Here is a 24,667-nt window from a genome sequence, read left to right as displayed (position 1 = left end):
TTTGCGTTGCCATAAGGAGCTGTAGTAACGCGGTATCGTACGACGATTTTCTTTGGTTCCATAGTTTTTTTTTTTCTTTATGCGTTCTTGGAGGCTGAAGCGCCGGCACGCGCATGACGTTTCCAAGCGTAGCCAATGACGGCGGAACACGTGCAGCTCGTGGCGAAGCATATGAGCGAATCACGGAGCGGAAAAGATCACTATAAAAGAGTAACAGCGCAGCCTTTTTGCCTTTCTCTAGTGGCTCGGCAGGCTGTCAAGACGTCCATTCGTGTGATTGCCATTTGTGTTTGTGGCCGGCTATCTACATGGGGAAAGGAAAACGCAAAGACAAGAAGAAAAACGACTCAGCTGGTGGACCTCCAGGTGCGTAGCGAATTTCCTTTCGGTTCTGTGGCCTCCGCCGCTGTCGTTTGGGCTCTCGATCCCTTTGTTCATCTGGCGTCATCACATGCTGGTCGATTTAGGCCTAACCTCGTGCGCTAGGATGATTGTGTTCTAAAGCATTAAATTTTTGCGAGAAGGCTGAACGAAATTCAAGAGCTTCGTTACCCGTTTGTTTTCGCTATCATGCACCGTCATTTTTATTTGAACCTGAGTGACCGTGACTTGGGAGAAGAAAAAAATGCCTGGTTTGGTTGAGCCGAAGCGACCTCGAGAGCCTTTATATCGCGTTAAGGTTGATTCACGTGCAAGCGACTGAGCGAATATAGCGATTGAGCAGCGCGTTGCAGCGAAAAAATTTAGATATTTTTTGGAACCTCTTCACTCTGGCCGCTTCCCCCGCCGCGATGGCTCGAAACGGCTTTGTGCGCCGTGGCGACAGAAATCAATAGCGTTTCCGCTTGTATGTGAAGTAGCGTTTGGATTGCGTACGTCGCAATAGCTTCGGGTTCGCGCGGCCCTTTGCGCATCTCCGGTCCTCGTGGTTCTTACAGTGTCGCCATATGCAACGCCGGTAATGGGCGCGTTGCCCTCGGGCTGTGAAGAGCCTTGCTTTGTTCGAACAAAGCGCGCATGCTTAGTGAAATGGCAAAGCCTTCAGCTTGCTCAAGCTAAAACCTGCGTTGTGGACAATGCACTCTTTCGAAATAATTAATATTAGTATCTCTTGTTAAGACCACCAACGTTTTGCATTGATGCTGCAGTCTAGGGAAAATATGACCTAGCCGTAGCATTGCTCTACGACAGAATGTGTTCGCAGTGAACAAAATTACTAACATCCAGGGATGCTACCAACGTCAGTGCTAACAGATTACGTGAAATACCTGACCGAAGCGCATAACCCAATACAAAGGATCGCGTCGCTTCGCATCACGTCGTTTTTTTTTTTTTGATAGAACTAATAAAAGGGGGTCCAGCCAAGCCGCGCATTTGTGACCGGCGGCGCGTTCCTGCCGAGAATGCATTGCCGAACGTTCGCCTTGCGCATGCGCACTGTGCGTCTCGCCGCTCCTCGAGCACGCGCTTCTGCACGCGTCGCCCGTGCGCCTGTGTGTTCCGGCCATGCTGCTGACCTGAAACGGAGCAGGTGCTGTGGAACGCTCTTCCGCTTGATGAGTGCCTTGATCCACGGCACGTTTCCGAGCGCTGCCGTCTCGTTTTAGTCCGTTCTTGGTACATAGCAACACCTCCGTAGCTCCGCACCCTAATCCCCTAAGCGCATTTACGATTTCTTTATGGTTTATTTGGGTTTAACGGCCCAAAGCGACTTAGGCTATGAGAGCCGCCGTAGTGAAGGGCGCCGGAAATTTCGGCTACGTTGGGGTTCTTTAACATGCCCTGACATCGCACAGAACACGGGCCTCTTGAATTTCGCCTCCATCAATATTCGACCGCCGCGGCCGGGATCGAGCCCGCGTCTTTCGGGTATCGCGTTTGAGCGTCATTAATCTGTTTCCACTGCATTTTTTGCTTGGGCTATCCGGATTACCCACCGCGGTGGCTCAGTGATTAGGGCGCTCGGCTACTGATCCGGAGTACCCGGTTTCGAACCCGACCTCGGCGGCAGCGTTTCGATAGAGGCGAAACGCAAAGGTTCCCGTGTGCTGTACGATATTATTATGTACGATTATTCCGGAGCCCTCCACTACAGCACCTCTTTTTTTTCCTTTCTGCACCCAGTCCTTCTATCCCTTCCCTTACGGCGTGCTTCAGGTGTGCACCGCGATATGCGAGACGGTTACTGCGTCTTTTTTTTTTCCTCAAAAACCAATTTTCAATTTTCAGCAAAGGTCTGTCTTTCCCTGGATTGTGGTCGCTGTTTATCGCGACTGCGTGTCTCTTGTTTCTAGGTAAGAGTGCGCACTCTATGGGGCTGCCGGATGAAATCAAGCCGGCTTAACAGCTTGGCGTCCCGCTGTGTGGTGCGATGAGTGGCAGGGTTTTGTTGTTGTTGTTGAGACTTAGGGAAGAAAGAAAAGTTCCCGGACCCGCCCACCGGCTCAAGCTGATCCACAGTAGCTACCACGTGCAGGTAATCACTGCCACGTGAGGATAATCGCTGCTACGGGCAGACATTTGGAGAGTTAAACGATATTTGAGAGAAAAGATTGGCAGAAAGGACTCGCAACAGCCGCCTCATCTGAAGCGATGACGACGGTTTAGCAACAGGTGCCCCCGGTGGCAAGCAGCCCTCGCCACATGTGCGGCAGCCCCTACATCGCAGCTCAATAGGGCCGGGCAGCCATCTAATCGTCCCCTTCCTGTGAAGGGAATGCTTTACTACTACCTTGCGTAGCTGCTTCGCCGTATAGGAGAGTTTTACCTTGAACCGAGGAGAAACCACGTGACAGCTATGACGTCATTCAGCCGCCACCGCCGCGTTCATTGTGATCACTGCAATTGGCGTTGACGATGTTCTGGACTCCGTCGATTTCGAGGAAAGGCAGGGATTTGGGGAAACGTTTCCCACAACCAGCATGTGTTGACATTCTCCGTGACAGCAAGCGTTATCCGCGGTACGAAAGGTGCATGCTTTACGCCTGATATATAAATGAAAAAAAAATTGATGCCCCATTATAGTTGTCCGGACCCGTGGAGTATCTCTTACGGGTCCAAGTTGGACTTATTTTTGGAAATGTGGCGGGGAGTTTGAAGGATGCTTCTTTCCCGCCACCGGTTGGCCCGGTATTGCACTACCTCTGGGATCGGCCTTGTCTTTAGCGCGTCTTTACTATCCTGTCTTTCTGTCCCATCTTTCAACTCTCCTACTATCTGCACGTGGTAGCGATTGTGGCTCGGCTTGAGCCAGTGAGCAGGCCTGTGCACTTTCCTTCTTCCTGGCAGTAACAGACAGACAGACGACCCATTACAACAGACGGTAAATCGGAATTTGAGCGCAGCTCTTCGCAAGCCGCTTGCTACCGCTTGGCAGGTTCCTGTTGCGTTGCTAGCGACCCTCCGGCATCGTCCCGTAGCAGCCGCCTTCCGGCTGTCCATTCCTCTCGCCGTGTCAGGTGGCGCTTCGCTCTGCTGCTACCTGCCAACACGTCACCTGTCACACTGAGTAACACGCCACCTGTCAAGTAGCATATGTTACACCGACTACGACGCGGAACGCAGGAACGGGCATCCCTTTAAAAGTAGGGAAACTAAAGAAGTCACTGCAGTTGAACACGAAGCGAAAAGCTTCACCACGTTTGGTAAAACAGTCGTCGCATAGGCCGGAGAATGGCCTCCAATGACCTTCAGCCCAACTACGTTAGCCATGTATGACCGTACGTGGTACAGTTATGGCGTGGAACTTTTGACCTCTGCCCTTGACCCATGACCTTTCGCTGACCTTTGATCTTTGACCTTTGACATTAGGTGACATTTGGGTTCACCTTTGACCCTAAATACATTTGATGGGGGTGTAAGACTATGAGATACTACGTCTAAGCCACGTGGTCGTGTGGGTACGTACTGTAGAACGGCTGTCCATGCACGCGCTGCCGTGGACGAGCCTCAGGTGCTTAGCAAGCGTCCTTGTTTTCGCTGAATTCCAGGGTTAGCGAAGTTAAATTTAAAATTGTTTTTTTTTGTTCTCAAGTATACAACTAGAAGGAAAGCGTGCGCGTGTGTCGCAAATATATTGAATGCGCGGCGGGACATTTGTTCCTTCTTCGTTGCTGTGGGGGGAGGGCTGATCACATTTGTGTGAAAATTAAGACCCTGTGCGACAACTAGGTCCTCGCACTCAGTTCTTCCGTGCAAAGGGTATACGACGCTGTTTGGGGGCGCTGCGTGTTTAGTCGTGTGTAGTCACGGAGCATGCCAATGTCGGCTTGCACAGCGTCTTAGTTGGGACGGCTATTGCGACGTATGCTCTCGTCCACAGTATACTGAATTTTCGGTCACTGACCATGTCAGATATGTTAGCTGATGTCAGCTGACCACATTCACATGGTCAGTAAACCGAAGATTCATTCTGCTGACCTGACCAGACGGCATACCGTCAAACCCTCGACTAGGTACTCTATACCATCTGTCTTTTACTGTTGAGCAGACAAGGGAAGGGACAAGTGGTGCTCGTTATGACATACATGACAGATGCCAACAGTGACCGAACCAAGAAGCATAGGGGATGTTTTTTTTAATAATATGTGGTGTTCATCCGTGGGGGCTTAATACGGCAAAAACTTGTTAAAGAGTCTGGGTCCTTGGAGTACGCCTTCATCGCAGAGGACAGCTTTGAAGGCACCTTTAAAGTGCTTGAAGGACTCAGGACTGAGTGCAAGATTGTGAACAATCAGTGTGTGCCCTGTGTACCCTGCAAGTAACGGCCGACGGACACGTGGAAAAGTTATCATATCCCTTTGTTCTCTTCCTTTTCTGTCTCTCCCTCCGTTCCACTTCCCACGTGTAGGGTAGCATACCGGGTGTTGCCTAGTTAACCTCCCTGCCTTTCTGTCTTTCTCTGTCTTTCTCTTTGCGACGTTAAACCCCCATGGAAAAAAAACGAAACTTTTTAAAGATAATTGATTATAAACGAGACGGAAAACAACCACATGCCGCCGTTGGTATCCGAAACCCACTACCTCTGAATTTAGCGTCCGGTGCTCTACCAACGGAGCTCCGGCGATGGCTGTCCAGTCTTCAGCTTTCGGCGGTGTATATATGCGTGTCGTAACGATCGCTATGATCGCAAACGCAGCAGATGTATCAACGCTACGTTAAACGGGCATTTTCGGCTCGCAGTGGTGCCTTCGGCCAGCGGTGGCAATCAAGCCACCGCTCCTGCTCCGTCGCCCGCCGGTGCCACCGCTCCTGCTCCGTCGCCCGCCGGTGCCACCGCTCCTGCTCCGTCGCCCGCCGGTGCCACCGCTCCTGCTCCGTCGCCCGCTGGTCCGTCGCGGGTGTCGTTCGCGCAAGCACTCCAGCAGGGCGCTGCGCCCAGCCCGCAGCCGCGCGCCGTCAGCCGCGGCCCGACCCCTGCAGCGGAGCCCAGAGCTCAGCCCACCGCGCAGCCCAGAGCTCAGCCCACCGCGCAGCCCCCCGCTCAGCCCAGCGCCTACCGTCCCAGCTACGGGGCCGCCGCCGCCGCAGGTGACGCCAAGGTAGCGGCCAGCAGCCCGCGGCCTGCATCCGCAGCAGCCGCCGTGAGTCGCAGTCAGCCGGCGGCAGTTGCCCTACCACCGTCGCCACCATGTACGCCGCCCGTTGCGGTAACAGAGCGGACCCCCGAAGCTGGAGACCAGGCCACTCCAGGCGACGATGTCAGGATCAAGGTGCGTACTGTTTTCCGAAAAGGGCATCAACTTGGGCCATGGCATGTAGCTCGTTTAACCTCGTTATAACAAAGTAGAAAGTTCGTTCGCGGCTGTTACTTCGTTATATGCAGTGTTGACCGAGCTTCCAAGGGGAATCGTAATTCCTTCGTTATATCCATTATTTCGTTATAAACCATGCTGTGCAGCTTGTTATGCCAGCGGTCCATATAGAGTTGGACCTTTTTAAAACGGTTGAATCTCTTTACCACGAAGTTGAAAGTTTCCGGCGATAACTTCTTTGTAAGCGTAGCTTCATTATAGCCCCTGTTGGCTGAGCTTCCACGTGCAATCATAATTTGTTCGTTATATCAGTTGTTTCGTTATAAACCGCTTCGTTACAAAGGGCTTTAACTGTTAGTTTCAAGGCAAGAGGAAACATCACCTTTCCAAAACATCGACTTGCACACACGGTACGAGAACCAAACCCCAGTATAATACAACTCAAGAACGAATCAGCATATGCCTCTTGAAAGAGGCCCTGCAGCCAAAGGCGTCGACTGGTTCTCATGACTTCATGGTTAGTCAATCCTCTTGGACCTGCGTGACATCTCAGGGAGTGGCATATGAAAGGAGATGAACCACCGTTTAATCAGATTGAGAGCGGCGTCCGGAGAATCGGCCGACGCCGTTGGCTGCAAGGCTTCCTTGGTAGGGCATCCGTCGCTTCTTTCTCGAATTGCAGCCGACTATGCAGGGCTTAGCTTTTACTAACAAAAAGTTCTGTGGGTAGCAAGCATCGTGTTAGTGATTGACGTATAGGGCGCTCTGGAAGTGAAACATCAGATTTAGCCGCTGAGAAAGTCAAGATAGAGAACAACGTTTGGGAACCGCAATGGGTTCCTTGGTCAACAATGAGATAGACAAGGCGAGTGGGCGAAATTTAAAAGGAAAGTTTGTGACGTAACGACCGTATTTAGATGAGTGGTTGGAACCTGACCGGCCCCGCCGCGGTGGCTCAGTAGTTAGGGCGCTCGACTACTGATCCGGAGTTCCCGGGTTCGAACCCGACCGCGGCGGCTGAGTTTTTATGGAGGAAAAACGCTAAGGCGCCCGTGTGCTGTGCGATGTCAGTGCACGTTAAAGATCCCCAGGTGGTCGAAATTATTCCGGAGCCCTCCACTACGGCACCTATTCTTCCTTTCTTCTTTCACTCCCTCCTTTATCCCTTCCCTCACGGCGCGGTTCAGGTGTCCAACGACATATGAGGCAGATACTGCGTCATTTCCTTTCCCCAAAAAAACCAATTATTATTATTATTAACCTGACCGCGGCAGCTGCGTTTCGATGGAGGCGAAGCGCTGAGGCGCCCGCGTGCTGTGCGATGTCAGTTTATATTAAAGATCCCCAGGTGGTGAAAATTATTCCGGACTCTGCACTAGGGCATTTATTTCTTCCTTTCCTCTTTCACTATCGCCTTTTTCCCTTCCCTTACCGCGCGTTTCAGGTGTCCGCCGATATGTGAGAAAGGTACAGCGTCATTTCCAATCCCCAATTGCCAATTTTCAATTCTCACAGTTTCTTCTGTGAGGTTCAGGGCCTCAGTCGTCGCCTGGATAAAGGGTGGCTCGAAGAATTGGTGCGTCGTCAAGTTTAGCCTTTGGGTTCAGTACTTACGCACCGGCGGCCGAGTGTTGTGTTGCCAGCGTGTGAAATTCTTTTTAAAGCGGAAGCTTTACTGGCCGCAGGTTGAGCAGTTTCGCGTGATTCCTGGAGAGCCGTGCTGCGCATGCACGAGGAGCAGTGACGTCACAGGGCGCATTTTTCTCTCTCTCTCGATCCCTACTTACTACTGTCCATGCGCCACTAGTAGCACCAAGCCACAGGTGTTCCGCCGCTGTGCACCGCAGCACATTTCCTCAAAATCCAACTTTAAATTTAGTTTCCTCTTTCCCTCCCTCCTTTATCCCTTCCTTCACGGAGCGGTTCGGGTGTCCACGGAGATGTGAGACGGTTACTGTGCCATTTCATTTCCTCAAAAACCAAACAAAACAAGTGAGCCCACAGTGTTCATAGAGTTCATTGGCGTTGACAACTTTGCAAAGACCGTTCATTTTCACGAAAGGAAACGCGGGCTAACGGCTCCGTGGGTCAGTGGAGATCTCAATGTCGCTTTTCGCTTTGTATATCCTGGAATAGCCGAGCTAATCCAACCCGCCGCGGCGGCTAAGTGGTAAGGGCGCTCTGCTACTGATCCGGAGTTCCCGGGTTCGAACCCGACCGCGGCGACTGCGTTTTTATGGAGGCTAAACACTAACGCGCCCGTGTGCTGTGCGAAGTCAGTGCACGTTAAAGATGATAGCCTTAGCTGCTTATACGCCGTATAACTCAAAACAATACACTGCAATACAATGCGCCGAACCGGATTTTTTTTATGTGGCTCAGTACGTGTGAATTCATAATAAATATTTCCATGATTACAAGATCCCAAAACTCATCACGCGGATGAAAATTTTCATTTTTGATATCAAACGATTCTAGGCTTAAACCTTGGCTGTATTAAAAGTTTTGTTTTATGCCGGAATTCTGACCCACTGCGGTGGCTCAGTGGTTAGGTCGCTCGGCTACTGATCCGGAGTTCCAGGGTGCGAACCCGTCCGCGGCGGCGGCGTTTTTATGGAGGAATAACGCTAAGTAATAATATTAATTTTGGGCGAAAGGAAATGCGCAGTATCAGTCTCATATATCGTTGAACACCTGAACCGCACAGTAACGGAAGGGATATAGGAGGGAGTGAAAGAAGAAAGTTAGAGAGAAGTGCCGTAGCGGTGGGCTCCGGAATAATTTCGGCCACCTGGCGATCTTTAACGTGCACTGACGTCGCACAGCACACGGGCGCCTTCGCGTTTTTCCTCCATAAAAACGCAGCCGCCGCGGTCGGGTTAGAACCCGGGAACTCCGGATCAGTAGCCGAGCGCTCTAACCACTGAGCCACCGCGGCGGGTAAACGCTAAGGCACCCGTGTGCTGTGCGACGTCAGTGCACGTTAAAGATCCCCAAGTTGTCGAAATTATTCCGGAGCCCTCCACTACGGCACTTCTTACTTTTTTTCTTCTTTCACTCCCTCTTTTTCCCCTTCCCTTACGGCGCGGTCAAGGTGCCCAACGGTATATGAGACAGATACGGCGCCATTTCCTTTTCTCCAAAAACCGATTAATATTATTATTATTATTATTGGGCTAATCCACATTAAATTTTCTGGGGGGGGGGGCGGAAGAAATTGGCGCAGTACCTGTCTCTCATATCGGCGTACACCCGTACCGCGCCGTAAGGAAAGGACAAAGGGGCGGGAATGAAAGAGGAAAGAAAGAAGTGCCGTAGTGGAGGGCTCCGGAATGATTTCGACCACCTGGGAATCCTTAAAGTCCACTGACATCGAACAGCACACGGGCGCCTTAGCGTTTCGGCTCCATCGAAACGCAGCCACAGCGGTCGGTTTCGAACCTGGGAACGCCGGGTCAGTGATCGAGCACTCTAACCACCGAGCCACCGCGGTGAGTGCATTGTCTTTTTTAGTCACTCGTTAAATGCTCTTTTGCTCGAAGTGAAATGGTGCACCGTCGAACCCAAACATCCACTCTGGCGAACTGATGTTTCCTTGGGCTGCACCTGTTGATTTTTATAAATTACGCGCCTGCACATTCTCAATTCACAGAAAAATTCGTGTGAATGTTGTTCATCTTTCGCTGCTAATGGCCAGCTGCGGCGTCTTTTGTTGGCCTCCACGAATGCCGAAATTTCCTCGGTAATTCCTTGTGCCGAGCTTCGCCGCCGGGCGTCGGTTTGTCTCAGCACGAATAATTAAATTTTTCGAATTTTGTCGCCCCAATCGAGACGATTTCTGCGGGCGACCTTGCACGTGTGACGTCACCAGCTGCATGCCCTTCGATATTTGCTTGGAGTTTGCGCAAGAAGAAGAAAATGAAGACCTTTGTTTTTGGTCATTTCACACAAACAGTGGTCTGTCGCTTACAGTCTCCAGTTTAGTCAATCAACGCGCCGAAAGTTTTTGTTACAGTAATGTATAAATGACGACAAGCTTCTACCTTGACGTCATTCTTTGGGAGAAACCCAGTTTTAGTTTCGGCGTTCTTTGCTTTTGCTGGTTTAAAGGGCTTCTACTCAGGATTTTGAAAAACGCTTTTAAAGGCACAGAGAATTGACTCCCAAGAAATGTTATGCGAATAGGAACACAATACCACGTCTAAAACTTTCAAACTCGCCCACAGTTGCCCTTTGAGTGGTACAGAAACCTTGGAAGAAATACTTGAGCTCTTGCGCTATCATGGGCTCGGTTCCCTGAATAAATAAATTAAGGCACAGAAAGAACTAGTACTTACTGTCTCGCTTTTGATGTACACTACAACCACGCAGTCCGTTTCCTTGATTTTGCAATCGACCCGATCGTCCCTGTCACATGTGCTCAAGATAGAACAAGGCTTTGAAATACCTTCCGAGGAAAGTACAGGGCAGGTCAAAAGTTCCCAGGCCATAGGGTCTGCTTTTGAGCTGTATAATCAGGCAGACATGACACACCCAAAGACTCAAAATATCCGTAGAGGGCGGAAGAGGTATCATTATATACTCTGCGAACCTTGATAGCTTTAATCGCACCTTAAATGCCGCGATATACTGATGAAAGAAGCAAGCCCTGTGGCCCCGGAACTTTGGACCAACCGTGTACATAACCTCGCTCAAGTACTACGAGCTTTCGTCATAAACACCTGCACCATATATTCCTACATTGAGCGCAGAGCCCACAATCCCGAGCGAAGGTTGGCGAGCTCCTTACAGCGACTTTTTCACGCCCGTGCATTTCTCCGCCTCGCGCTCCTGCGTATTTTTGTTCAGATGTGTCTGTCGGTTAGATTCAGAAGTATGGCAGTTATTGTGGCCGCTGCCAATAATAAGTGTCGTTTCGGCGGTTCAGGAAGCCCCCCCCCCCCCCCCCCATTACCGGGAAAATTCCCGAACGCGTCTGCAGCCGGCGGTGGGGCCGAGTGGGTACGGCTGGCTGAAAGAGCGCCGACCTGTGAGCATGAAAAGAGTGATGAAAGGAGATAGAAAGGCTAGAAGACGCTGAAATTTAGATATTGACTGCAGATAACTTCGCTTGCACGAAACATTTAAAACATTCTCAGGGGAGGATATTAATGTTCAAGCGCCGTCCTTTATAGGCTCGCTACAACACACGGGGTGCAGGAGGCTTTCCCCGTTAAGACTCACCGGAACCGGTCCTGCACTGTAGTGTAGATCGAAGACCATTCGGCCAAACATGTGTGACGCTCAACACACGAAACAGTGCGTGCATACTTATTTCTTCATGCCCTGCTCTAATTACCACCAATCACGGCGCAGGAGCTCGAGCGAACCCTGCCCTCTCACTTCCCGCGGCGGCCCGCCCACGGCCAGCTGGGCCGGACCATACAACTTCTTGCCAACCACTTCAGCATTGAGATACCGACCGGCAGCGTCTACCACTACGACGTCGACATCTCATCGGAGACTGCCCAGGAGACCAAGGTTCCTGAGCAGAAAAAGTACCGATGCCTCAGTACAAAGATCAACAGGATAGTCATCGAGCTCCTAGTAAAGAAGTACCGGCAAGACCTGGCCAACTGCATCCCGGCTTTCGATGGCCGCAAGAACCTGTACACGCGCCGTCAGCTCAACTTCCGCGAGCGGACATTCACAGTCGACCTCGAAGAAGACCAGAGAAGCCAGAAGTTTACCATCAAGATCCAGTATGCAGCCACCGTGAACCTGGATGCCCTGCATGGCGTCTTCCAAAAGCGCGTACAAACTGTGCCCCAGGAAGTCCTCCAGGCCATCGACATCGTCTTGAGGCACAGCCCCTCGATCAACCTTGCGCCGGTTGGACGCTCGTTCTTCAGACCGCCGGGACCCAACGAGTACAATGACCTCGGAGGAGGCCGGGAGGTGTGGTTTGGCTACTACACGAGTGTTCGACCCGCCCAATGGAAGCCCATGCTTAACGTCGACATGTCAGCAACAGCATTCTACGAGTCGCTTCCACTGGTAGACTTCATGTGCAGGTTTTTCAGCGACAGCCGGCGTGCGTTGACACCCGCGGACTTACGGTCATTGCGCGACAACCAGTACGTGCGGCTGAATAGGGAGCTCAAAGGACTCCGCGTAAAAGTGACGCACCTTCCCTACCCGCGCAAGTACAAAGTGGTCAAGATCACGAGGGAAGCTGCCAAGGACATCTATTTTGAATCAGAAGGTAGTCAGATCTCCGTCGCCGACTACTTCCAGAGCCGCTACAGGCGCTTGTCGTACCCGAACTTCCCTTGCGTGCAGAGTGGCAGCCCGACGCATCCGGTCTACATTCCTCTGGAGGTGTGCGAGCTGGCCGAAGGCCAGCACTGTCGGAAGAAACTCGATGAGAGTCAGACCGCCGAGATGATCAAGCGCACGGCCAAGCCCCCAGCCAAACGCTTCCTGGAGATTCGTCAGTCTGTGCGCGACATGGTCAGCACCTCGGAGAAGTACCTGCGAGAGTTCGGCGTCAAGATCAACTCCGAACCCACTCAGGTTGTGGGCAGAGTGCTCGACCCGCCAACTCTGGTTTTTGAGAACAACACCATGTGCAAGCCACGCGACGGTACGTGGGATCTCCGAGGGCAGCGTTTCCACAAGGCGATGTCCATGACACAGTGGATTGTTCTCAACGTGATCCGCTTCGCGCACAAAGACTGCCTGGACAACTTCATCAAGATGCTGATCCGCATCGGCCAAGAACTGGGCATGCGCATTGCGCAGCCGCTTGCGGTTATCACGTTCGACACAAACCGCCAGCCCATGCGGACCGTTCTCACGGAGCAGCGCCAGCAGTACCCGCAGTTGGAGATGGTTGTGGCTGTGATAACAAAAGCCACAAATTACGCTGAGATCAAGCAGGTGGCAGAGACTGAGCTCTCCCTGCGCACACAATGCATCTTGGACAACAGCGTGATCCAAAAGTGTAATGCAGCGCTCATCCAAAACCTGTGCCAAAAGATCAACGCCAAGATGGGCGGCATCAACAATAGTCTCCTGATGCAGGAGAAGCCAAAGCTATTACATTGTCCCGTGATCGTCATCGGAGCAGACGTGTCGCACCCATCGCCTGGAGACAAGATCAGGCCATCCATCGCCGCGTGCGTCGGAAGCCTAGACCCTGTACCGTCCAAGTTTCACGCCACCATTCGGGTACAGATTGAAGACTCCAAGGCTAAGGCACGTGTGGAAATCATCAAGGACCTGAAGGACATGATCAAGGAATTGCTAATGGTTTTCTACCGCACCACCAGGTACAAGCCCCAGCGGATCGTCTTCTACAGAGACGGAGTGAGCGAGGGGCAGTTCTTGGAAGTCCGTAACCATGAGGTAAGCAACTGCGCCTACTACAATACTGTGCCCACTAAACGCTCATCTTGTTAAGACAGCTATACCGCATTCAATGCCGCTAGCGTCATTGGATAACCTTTTGTGTTATGACAAGCGGACTCTCTGTGCATATACGTAACGGCACCGAATAGATCTCCACAGCGCTATAATTTCAGGACATTCATTTCTGGAGGCGTCTTCTCGGTGTTAGTTGACGTCAGCTTGATCTTTTCTCTTCAAAAGGTGGTAAACATCCAAGACTGAGGCTTGTGGTTGGGTTTTGTGCGTGCCCGCTCCGTGTCTCACCCCTTTTACGCTCGGGCGATATTAACGGCTGTGCAGTTGACCGTCCGTTGAACTGAACGACAGTTAGAGGTGCTATACCAGTGCCACAAGGTCATGTTTAATGTCATTAATTACTTAGTGATCAAGTTTTAACGCCATCGGAACAGTGTCACGTACTCGTATTGAGTGCCATTAGACATACTAACTGCCGTTTGCGACCTACTGAGTTCGCCACAACTCATTCGCCCGAGCAGTGTATACTCTTATCCCCATTCCGCATGCAGAAAGATATGCAACTTTTTTTGTGAGAAGTTACTATCCTGTGGATAATGGTTTATTCATAAAGAGCACCATTTTTACCAGCAATTCCGAAGTACTGTTAGCCTGTGAGCTAGCTGGCACGCAAGTTCTACTTTTGCAAGTTGTCAAGCAAGAACAGTGGCATTTTCTACAAATTTATTTTTATATTATATTTGAATGACATTCTGAGATACTGGCTCATTGACACTGTTTATTTTCAGGTGATTTTTTACTCCCTTGAAGGCGTTATTATCACCGTGAATTTATTTATTTATTTATTTATTTATTCATTTACAGATACCTTACAGTCCTCAGGAGAGGCATTGTGTGTGTGTGAGGGGTGGGGGGGTCAAATACTGAAATTTGTGCAACATAGCTTAGAAATAAAAAAATCATATAGTAAAAGTACATCAACCGTTTTTTTCTATTTCTCATTCGTTGATGCTTTCTTGTAAAGCAAGGGTTAGGTTTATGATGTGATAGCGTGATAAGCGGGGCATGTTTGGCTACTATTTCTGCGATCTTGTCTCTAAATTGAACCTGCGGTTATCTTCTACTGACCTGTCTTGAAAAGATGGCGCCAGGATATTATCAGAAAACACTTGAAGTTCGTCATTTATTTGATTGTAATCTCCTCTGTTATAGTGGCGAATCTGTAATGTAAATATATCTGTCAATAATAATGTCATTAAACCTGGACGTGTACTGCCAGCTCCGAAAATAATGGCATAGGCAAACTTAAGGCTACAAACATCTGCGGTTATTTCTAGTGCGCGTGTGGCACGGGTAATAAAAGGCAGCGCCACCTGCTGTTGAGATCTCAGCTCAGTAGGGGTTGTAGTTAGACCAGTCTACTGACCCACTGCTTCGGCCGAGTGGGCGGCATTTCCGGCTGCCACATCTTGCTATCCTGGCTAATATAAGTCTCACTAAGAACCAGGCGGCTTTTCCCCCTGAAAGGACTCTATTGCAGCCAACGGCGTAGACCATTTCTCATGAGCCTCCTAAGGTAACCATGTAGGAAGTGGCAAAAGGAAGGGGTTAGTCTCCCCCCTCACATGAAAGACTATTGTCATTGTCACCACGCTCGCTGCATTGTCCACCTTGCAGGTTCGTGAAAACCAGCTGGCGCCATTGACTGGAAGGGGTTTCTTTTGCGGGGAAAAGCGGCTTCATTCTTTAGTCGTATCCAGAAAAAAAATGCCGCGAAGTGGTACCAGGAAAACAACGGCTGAGCGGTGAAGCCGGACGTTCCTCTACTGAATTTTCTTGGCTCTGTGTGGTTGTTCACTAGCGGCATACTCAAAAGCCAACCTTGCACGGAAATTTTGGTTGAGTGAAGTCAAGTAGGGAATCAATTTTTAGAGCTATGTATAAACCGATCACGTGATCCAGAATGTGAACCCCGTGAACTCAATTTAGCGGAGTGTGCCGAGTAACTGCAACCGACTGTTATTCATTTCAGCGTCAGTTGGAAAAGCTGCACTTCCGTTGAACTGAACGGTAGCTGAAACTGCTCCTTTAACCAGAGTACTACCGATAACCGCATTCCTAAAAAAAACGCTGTTCTTCGCCGTACAGTTTTTCTTAAACTGCAATTGTGTAAGATAGGACAGCATAGTTCGTGAAGGCCCAAAGTGTTTTGTTTGCATTCTGTACCAAGTATGTATCGTGATTCGTCGAATGGCCTTTAATCCCTGACCAAGTTTTTCTTTGTTTCCGCTCTCGAATCTCTCAGGTGAGCGCCATCCGGCTGGCGTGTGCGGAAATGTGTCCCACCGAGACCTACGAGCCACCACTGACGTTCATCGTGGTCCAGAAGCGGCATCACACGAGGTTCATGCCCGCCAACGACCGCGACGGCGTGGGCAAGTGTCGCAACGTCCCACCAGGCACGACCGTAGACTCGGTGGTCACGCACCCGCTGGACTTCGACTTCTTCCTCTGCAGCCACTTCGGCATCCAGGTGGGCGACCGCTTCTCCGCTCTTGTGGCTATTGTGAGCGGGAACAAATGGTCTGCGGTGTTGTCGTTTATGAATTTACGGAGGAAATAGTCCGGGCGCCGGCGTCGCCACAGTCGCGTCGCGTTGTTAGTGCGCTACAAATACCAGGAGCGCCTGCGGTAGAGGCCTTCCGCATCTTGAGAAAACGGAAGCATGGCCTCCGAGATCGCCTGCGCGTAAGACCGTGACGGAAGCTTTCCACGTCACGTTGAGGCCACCAGGAGCGCAGTGAGTGACTTTGACGTCATCGTTCGTCCTTGAGGAAGCGGTATCGGAAGTTGCGCAAGGGGGACCTCTAGGGTCAGCGCGGAATGATGCTCTCACGTGGATGTGGTCATTAGCGTTTATTTTGGGAGTGGCGTCTACTGAAACAATGAATGCATAAGGTTAGGTGAAAAGAGAAGCGCTTGATGTTCGGCTGGGCCTGGTTGCTCGTACGTTAAAACGGGACGCGGCTTTGAAGTCTCAAAAAACGGCCAAAAAATTGATTTTTTTTAAATAGTCGCGTCGGCTTGTATGCCTCGTTTTTTAAGCTGTCCCGAAGTCGGGACAGCGACATAGATGACGATGACCGACCAATGCACTGATGACAGCCAACCAGGAAATAAAAGTTATTCACGGTATTTATTGGCTCGAGGGCATTTAAGGCCAAATAAAGCCAGAAACATGTTGTGCATGCAGCATTAGAAGCAGGGCGAGCGCGTGCTGTGCTCATAGGCACTGCCGGTTTTTGTATATTGCGTTTAAACACTCTCCTTCCCACGTAATGTGTGCTAGTAAAATAAGCGTATTTAAACCGCACACACCACGCCACATCACATCGTACCACAAGCAAGACCACACCGCACCACCACACACCACGATACGACGCGACTCAACCCGACACGGCACTCGGAATTCTCGCAAGTGTATAAATGTACTTCTCGGCTCACCCGCAGGGCTCCAGCCGGCCGGCCCACTACTATATCGTGTGGGATGACTCCAAGTTCAGCGCGGACGACCTGCAGAAGCTCAGCTTCTACCTGTGCCACACATACTCCCGGTGTGCAAGGAGCGTGAGCATCCCGGCCCCTGTGTACTACGCGCACCTGGCCGCCTTCCGCGCAAAACACCACATCGCCAGCAAGCTGGAGACGTCCGGCGCGGTCAGCCAGTCGTCTGAGGGCGGCGGGGACGCCGTGTTGACCACTGCCCAATACGTGGAGGCCGTCAAGGTGCTGCAGGAACTGCAGGCCTCCATGTACTTCGTGTAATGGAGGAGGTTCTCCGCTGCCCCTGCATTCCGGTTACGGTGAGCCTGGGGGCGTACCACTGACGTCATACCAAACAGTTCTGGAGAAAGCCTCTTCCAACGGGAAAGCGTTTAAAGGCATTTTCAGGGAGGGTGTTACATAGGGTATAGGGAGGGTATTATGAGCGCAGTGTTCCTCATATATTGTAAGATTCTACTACAATGATCAATATATCCGCAACCTCCCGCCTGCAGGCTTGCATTTTTTGCTATTAACGTTTTTGCTACAGTCCAAAGCGTTCCTCATTGATTTTCTATTACAGTCTTAACTGCTCGATGCGAGCGATGGGAACAGTATAAAAGGAAGGTTCTTCCAGATATCGGAAGAATGGACCTTGAATATTTCAATACCAGAATCTTACAGTTTCCCAAATTTCATTTTTTGGGTCCAAGAATGTTGGACATGTGCGCAACACGTAGAGGACAAGATATACGTGACACGAAGTGGACATCTTCTCTCGTCCCTCTTGGCGTCGCAGTGTCGTGTGTTCAACGCGCAGGTGAAGCGGTATGCATGGGATGGATGTTAAAGGGCGCCGCTTCACGAATGCCCTACAGCAATTTTTTTAATGCGTTTTATTTCTTTGCGATCGAAAGCAAATGCAAACAATCGGAAACAATGAAATAAGGGTTTTATTTTCTTGAAAGAAATACATGATCAGTTTATTTTGAGTTGTAGGTCCGCGAGCCTGTTATAAGCAATTACGAATCGGTGGTCTTCGTTGTTAGACGCTCGGACTGCCTTTGATTGAAATTTGCCGGAACAATTTTCATGTAGGCATAAGTCTGTCAAGCCGCCACTAATTCTAACTTTTGTTTTCTTGCAGGCTCACAAGGAGAAGGATTTTCTTGTTTTTGTTGTTTCATGGGCTGTTCGAAGAGTGCGGGTGTCAAACATTGCTGTTTGTGTGCCCTGGAACTAAGTTGCAATAAAAAATATTGGCCAAAAAAAGGTGGCCGTTGCATGAGGTTTCCTTTTTTGCAGTCACTGGCGGTTGCATTGGCGAGCGTTGGCCGAAGCCAGTCTGTTCTACTACAACACGTGCTAAAAATGTCATAGGGTTTTAAAACGTAGTTAAACCGAGTAGACGCCCGAAAGCATGTGTTTTTCCTAGTTGGCTCATGGTTTCACTTTGCTGGGATATTGGACTCAGGTTAAGCTCTGATCGAGGTTAAGCTGATCTGATCTGATCGTGCAGCAGATGGAGGTTGATATACACGACAATGTGCAATGGACAGCACGAGTGTGTGTGGCTTTTTGACAGAAGGCGTGATCGGTTGTGGCGATAGCACAGTGCTCTCGTGCAGTGGCCAGCGAAGCTGATTTTTCGCCCGCCGCCGGTTCAACGCCCAGTTCCGTTAATACTTACATCTTATTTCTTCATGCGCCAAGGTTGACACTCAAAGTCAATCTCCGCGCAAACTCGGTCAGCCGATTAGACACCGTGAACTAGTCACCTCCCAAGCAGCGCAGGCAAACGGGCCAATTTTGGGAATGACTCGTTTCACTCTGGTGATAAAAGTTTGCCAATATATTTCCAATATTTGGGCCGATTGGTGGTGCTGCTGAGGTACGCACTAAAACGCTGCTAGTTGCTGCAAGTTGGAACTTTCACGAGCCAAATCCTGGCTGCCGTTCCATTATCCGGCTTGGCGGTTATTCGAACTGAAATAATTGGATATGAAAGTTATATATAATATGGTAAATTCTGGTATGTTGGCGCTATGGAGCTAATACGATCATGCGCCAGGCAAAAGGAAAAACGCGCCATGTTCGCTAAAATGTCAGCGTGTCGATACTTATCCGACTGTGCGGGTCGGCCGAGCTGACCGCAAGCGGCTGCTGGATGCGCATGCCCAGGTCCTGGACGGTGCGGATCAGCATCTTGATGTAGTTGTCCTTGTGCGCAAACCGGCTCAGGCTGAGAACCCTCCAGCGGGTCGTCGTAGCTGCCTTGTGGAAACGCTGGCCCTAGAGTTCCCACGCGCCTACGTGCGGCTTCCTCATGACGTTACCATACACTGGAGATGGAGGGTCGAGCACTGTGCGCGTGAGCTGCGTCGGTTCGGTGTTGATCCTGATGCCGAAGTGTCGCAGCTACTCGCAGCCTGAACGGCTGTTTCAGCTAGTTGATGCAGCACTTTGAGCAAGCACGCTCAGTGGAGAGCCCTAGATAAATTTCCACCACCTGGGGTTCTCTAACACGCACTCGTCCAGATGCATAAACAGAAAATATATCGAGTGCATGCATAAGTATACATTCTCTATGGTGGTCGCCGCGCTGGTTCAGTGGCCATGGCGCTCGAGTGCTGGCCCGAAAGTCGCGGGTTCGATCCCGGGCCCAGCAGTGGATTTTTGGGTGGAGGCAAAATTCTAGAGGCCCATGTACTGTGCGACGTCAGTGCGCGTTAAAAAACTGCAGGTAGTCGAAATTATCCGGAGCCCTTCACTACGGCGTCCCTCTTAGCATGAGTCGCTTTGGGATGTTAAACCCCATAAGCCAAACCATTAAGTGCATAGTACAAGATGCTAGGGGTCACCAAGAAAGCTACTTAGCCATTCCTTTCCTCGATGCTAATTTTCACTTTCCGTATGAGGCGCGTTGTCGCATTGGGCGACGAGTGAATGAACTGTGCCATGCCGTGTGGACCGGGCATGGTGTTCAAGAATTGCGCTAGTGACTCCTGCGCTGAGCTGAAGTGCGGTCGCCGGAGCCTCCCGCCGGCCTGCACCGAGGACTGCCGCACGTGGTGCTTCTGCAAGCCGGGCCTCTACGGGAGCCGCGACGGCCACTGCGTGCGCTGGGAGAAGTGCCTGCCTTCCACTGTGGCAGCCTTCCTCAAGAAGCTCGGCCGAGAATGACTGCGGCGCTTATCGGCGCACCCAGCAAACGGATCGACGGCCTCGCTTGTGTGACGCTTGAAGACCACGCGGTCATTCCCGGCAGGAAATAGAGAGCGCAATCCGCAAACAGCTACCGTGATCGTCTTCCGTCAGGCTCCACTGCGCGTGCGCAGAACGCCCTGAGGGCGCCAGATGGCGCCACGTGTCTGTCAGCTGCGTGCGCGCCTGCCGAATCACGACCAATCAGCGCGTACGCAGTGGAGCCCCGCTGAAGCGCATCACGTTACGCTACAACTCTCTAATGTTTAGAACGATGTGTGTGCGCAAGCTGTAGACCAGGCTTGGCATAGGCTCTCCGTCTGTTAGTGGCCTGTAATTCCACATGAATAAAGAGGCGTGTCGCAGCTGCGCTCAAAGAAATCAGAGGCGCAGCTGGCACGGTGTGACGTCATCGAAGTCTAATGCTAAAGCAGTGGTCACTTTATACGACGATTGACCCGTCAAGGTGCGGGTGTGGTTGGAGCGTTCTGCTGCTGTACTCAAGGTTGCGGGATCCCCTCTCGGCCGCATTTCGATAGCCGCAGTAAGGCGAAATGAAAGATCTGCGGTGTGCTGTCCGACGTAAGAACATGCCAAATATCTTCAGGTGGTCGAAATTAATCTGAATCCCGCCGCTATGGCGTCCCTCTTAGCCCAGCTGCATCTTCAAGAGATAACACATACAGTACCGTGCCATCCATATCTACCTTAGACCAAACTAGTTATACCCGACAAGATGATTGGCGCCATCAATTTAATACTCAGCCAAGAGTTTAGACGGCACACTCTCCTTACTGACACCCCCGTCCCCCTCTACCATATTGCTTAGGGCAGCACAAGTACCGGAACAAGGAAAAGTGCAAATGATTGGGCCACTTCCCTATCGAAATATCCCATGTGGTTTCTTTCATATGTGTCTCGTATGAATTCATATGGGCAGCATAGAGTTATATTTATAAAGTTATGTGCCTCGTATGAACATATATGAACTCAATACCAGTTCGTACGCGTTGCGAATGTCCGGGGTGGACACGTATGTCTCGAGGGAACACACGTACGCGGCACTCGCGCGCAGACAGGAGCTACGATGTGCATCGTATCAGACTACATCTACATCCTGTAAACATTGTCGTTCATGAGTGCCTCGCATACAGCCACGTGTGCTTCGTGAAACGCGCGGAAATGTAGCGACCAAAAGGAAACAAATCCGAGCCAGAGCATGTCAAAGACAAAAAATTTGCCTGGCCTATTTCACACAATATTCTCCTTGTTTCTCTGTTTGTGCCCTCTATCTTGCTCTGAACACTGGTTACCCAAGCTGTCTCTGGTTCGGCGTTTTCAATGTAGTTGAATACACGATTAGTTGGCGGTAGATAAGGCATTCTCTGCTTTGTTGAACCGCTGTAAAGCTACGCAACGAATAACAGGGGTATTTCTTTAGCAGAACTCCGGGTGTAGGAAAAAATACTTCTCCGGTGAGAAAAACCTGTTTCAATGCTTATCGCAGTGCACATCAAGATTTACAGTATCAGTGGAAGACCACTTCTCTAGTTTCATTCTTTAAAAGAGGAAAATAACCTCTGCTCCTCACGTCTTACACACCGGCTGCAAAGTAATGGAGAGGACAGCGTGAGTTTTTTCATACAAAAATAACACAACAGTTCAAAGTGGCCGTCGTGGATTAGTGGATCAATTAAGAAAGAAAAAAGTCGTGGTGAAGTAGTGGTTAGTGTAGTGCGATACGGATGTGAAGGGTGGTGGTACGAGTCACGTTCATCACGATATATTTATTTTTTGCCCAGTACATTTTTTGCATTTTTTAGTTTCCTATATTGTATGGCAGCTAGTTCATGATTTCCATCTTTTCAATTCCAGCCCAGCGTTTCTTTTTCCCAACAGATTTACACCTATGACACGTATGACATATAGGCACGTATCGCATATGTGGGCACGTATTACACATGTTCCATAATCACGTATGGGCTAGACACATATGACCCATATATGTGAGATTTTTCGATGGGGATGGACTAAGCAAACAACGACCTTTGAAGCTGATTTCTCACCTTTGTAAAAAACGATGTATAAAACAGGCCGCCAGGCTCTTTTTCTCTCTCCCTCTTTATTTAGCTCTCCACCTGCGCTCGAATCACTTGAGACCCCTTTTGATGAAGTCAGAGTTTGAGCACTGTCGCGAATAAGATCAAAGCGTTGTCATATGATCACGGGTGAACGCAGGCCCTACTCAGAGACGACAAAAGTAGCGCGAGGCATGTGCAGGGGATGATCCCGTGTCTATGAGCAGGCATAATGGTCGGCATCGGGGTACTTCATAGATAGAGCTCTCGCTGTAACAAGAAAGGAAGGGAAAGCAGTGAAGTCATGTAGTTCAAAGCAGCCGCCGCTCTTTCTTTGGCGTCATTGTAGAAGAAAGGAAGAAAGAGGTGCCTTAGTGGAGGGCTCCGGAATAATTTCGACCACCTGGCGATTTTTAACGTGCACTGACATCGCACAGCACACAGGCGCCTAAGCGTTTTTCCTCCATAAAAACGATTACTTATAATAATAATTGGTTTTTGGGGAAAGGAAATGGCGCAGTATCTGTCTCATATATCGTTGGACACCTGAAACACGCCGTTAGGGAAGGGACAAGGGAGGGATTGAAAGAAGAAATGAAGAAGGAGGGGCCGTAGTGGAGGGCTGCGGAATAATTTCGACCACCTGGGGATCTTTAACGTGGACTGACATCGCACAGCACACGGGCGCCTTAGCCTTTTTCCTCCATAAAAACGCAGCCGCCGCGGTCGGGTTCGAACGATTACTTCGCCGTTTCCTTTCTAGTGGTAGTGGTTTTTCTTTAAAATAATAGTAAAAAGGAAGGAAAAGGTCTTTGCTAGCCCCTGCATCTGCCGTCGATACTGAAGCACCTAAGCTGGGGCGGCGGAAAGAAAAGATAGCACACAGAATTGAGAAATGAAATGAAAGAGGTGAGGGGAGAGGAAGGGAGGATAGGGGGACCGTTTCCTTTTTTCAAAAAATTTATCGTAGCGGCATAGGGTGTCAGCACTTTGCGAACTACACGGCATCGAACAGAGGCGGTCTGGAAGGGTGTTGCGGCAGCCCAATGCAGCGCCATTGGAGTTCCACCCTTATGTAGCGTTCCTAACGTCAAAATGAAAGCAATAAATCAACGCTGCGGCAACGGTATTAAACCATAATATATTGGTCCTAACAGTAAAAAATAAAGAGAACGTTGTCGCCTGGCGTTTCTTTGAAGCTGGCGTTGCTGTGGTAGGCAGCATTGTTGGACCCAGCGGCGCCTCTTTCCCGAACACGAGGTAACGCCCATGTGCTGTGAAATTTCAGTGCTCGTTAAAGGTCCACCCACCGCGGTGGCTCAGTGGTTAGGGCGCTCGGCTACTGATCCGGAGTTACCGGGTTCGAACCCAACCGCGGCGGCTGCGTTTTTACGGAGGAAACACGCTAAGGCGCCCGTGTGCTGTGCGATGTCAGTGCACGTTAAAGATCCCCAGGTGATCGAAATTATTCCTGAGCCCTCCACTACGGCACCTATTTCTTCCTTTCTTATTTCACTCCCTTTTTAATCCCGTCCCTTAGAGCGCGGTTCAGGTTTCCAACGATATACGAGACAGATACTGCGCCATTTCCTTCCCCAAAAAACCAAATGTAATATATAAAGGTCCCCTGGAGGTCAAAATAAATCCGGAACCCTCCACTACTGGATTTCCTTCCTGCTTTCTTTTCGCAGTCCCTCCTTTATCCTTTTTCTTACGGCGCGGTTCAGGTTTCCGCCGAGATTTGAGACATACTGCACCATTTCCTTTCCCCAACAGCCAATTTTCAATTTTCATGGATTGGACTGTAAAACATTTATTGCGCCGAGAACAGATTGCAGGAGCCATACTAAATGGCCGCTAGCCCATGGCTAGCGGCGACTTCATTAGCTCGCTGGAATGTCCATACTTGAATCTTGGGATCCGACCTCACCAGCGCGGCGTCCCACCGCTTGGGAGAAGGGAGCTGTAATAATAATAATAATTGGTTTTCGGGGGAAAGGAAATGGTAACAACTCCGCCTGAAGCGGATCATTTGCGCAGTTTCACAGAATGTGGTCGTATGTGGCCCTTGCACCATATTTATGGCAGTTTGGGTCGTGCTGGCCGGGGGTCCTTGAGGGGAAGCACTGTCAGATTCAGAAGGGAGCGTGTTTGCAGTCGGCGTCAGGTAACTTCCTGCGCTTTTGTTAACAATTTGTGGGGAGGGGCATAAGCACGCCTCTCCAGTCTAAACTGATGGGTGAGGTCATGAAAGGAGATCAACCCGTCCCTCGTGAAATTCGGGTCGGAGGGCGCGCTCACTGCCCGAATGCGATAGCCCACCCTCTTCGATGACATTCTTGCCACCTCTCTCGACGAAGGAATGGGACAAGCTCTTGGCCAGTTCAAGAAAACAACGCAGCTGGCCATCATCACGCGAGCTCAAGAGGCCGCGCCCCCGACTGGAGGCCACACTGCCTCGCACCAGCCCCAACTAATCAATTCCATTCTGTGGCAATAAAGGTGTAACCACCACCCTAATGTAGCAAAACGCTACAGTGATACCAGTGCTTCTATTTTCGAACGGGCGCCGGTTTGAAAGCGGATTGTTCCACCGAGAAGCGAGACAATTACATCGCCGTTTCCTTTCTTCAAAACCAACTTTTCGAAGCCCAGCGCTGCGGCATCAGGTCTCAGCGCTTT

The 24,667-nt window shown here is 50.4% G+C and overlaps 1 protein-coding gene and 1 pseudogene across 1 annotated transcript; both read left to right on the top strand.

Moving 5' to 3' along the window:
* Positions 1-252: 252 nt before the first annotated feature.
* On the top strand, positions 253-17,947 carry LOC144100125 (protein argonaute-2-like). The gene is made up of 6 exons (XM_077633159.1): positions 253-366; positions 5,182-5,711; positions 11,109-13,142; positions 15,466-15,693; positions 16,671-17,023; positions 17,851-17,947. The coding sequence occupies exons 1-5, from the start codon at positions 309-311 to the stop codon at positions 16,983-16,985; spliced, it is 3,165 nt and encodes a 1,054-aa protein (XP_077489285.1). The 5' UTR covers positions 253-308; the 3' UTR covers positions 16,986-17,023; positions 17,851-17,947.
* LOC144102814 (U2 spliceosomal RNA) lies at positions 3,021-3,163 on the top strand (annotated as a pseudogene).
* Positions 17,948-24,667: the final 6,720 nt, after the last annotated feature.

The sequence above is a fragment of the Amblyomma americanum genome, chromosome 8 (assembly GCF_052857255.1).
Source record: "Amblyomma americanum isolate KBUSLIRL-KWMA chromosome 8, ASM5285725v1, whole genome shotgun sequence".
NCBI lineage: Eukaryota > Metazoa > Arthropoda > Arachnida > Ixodida > Ixodidae > Amblyomma > Amblyomma americanum.
This window is presented reverse-complemented; position numbering and strand designations above follow the sequence as displayed.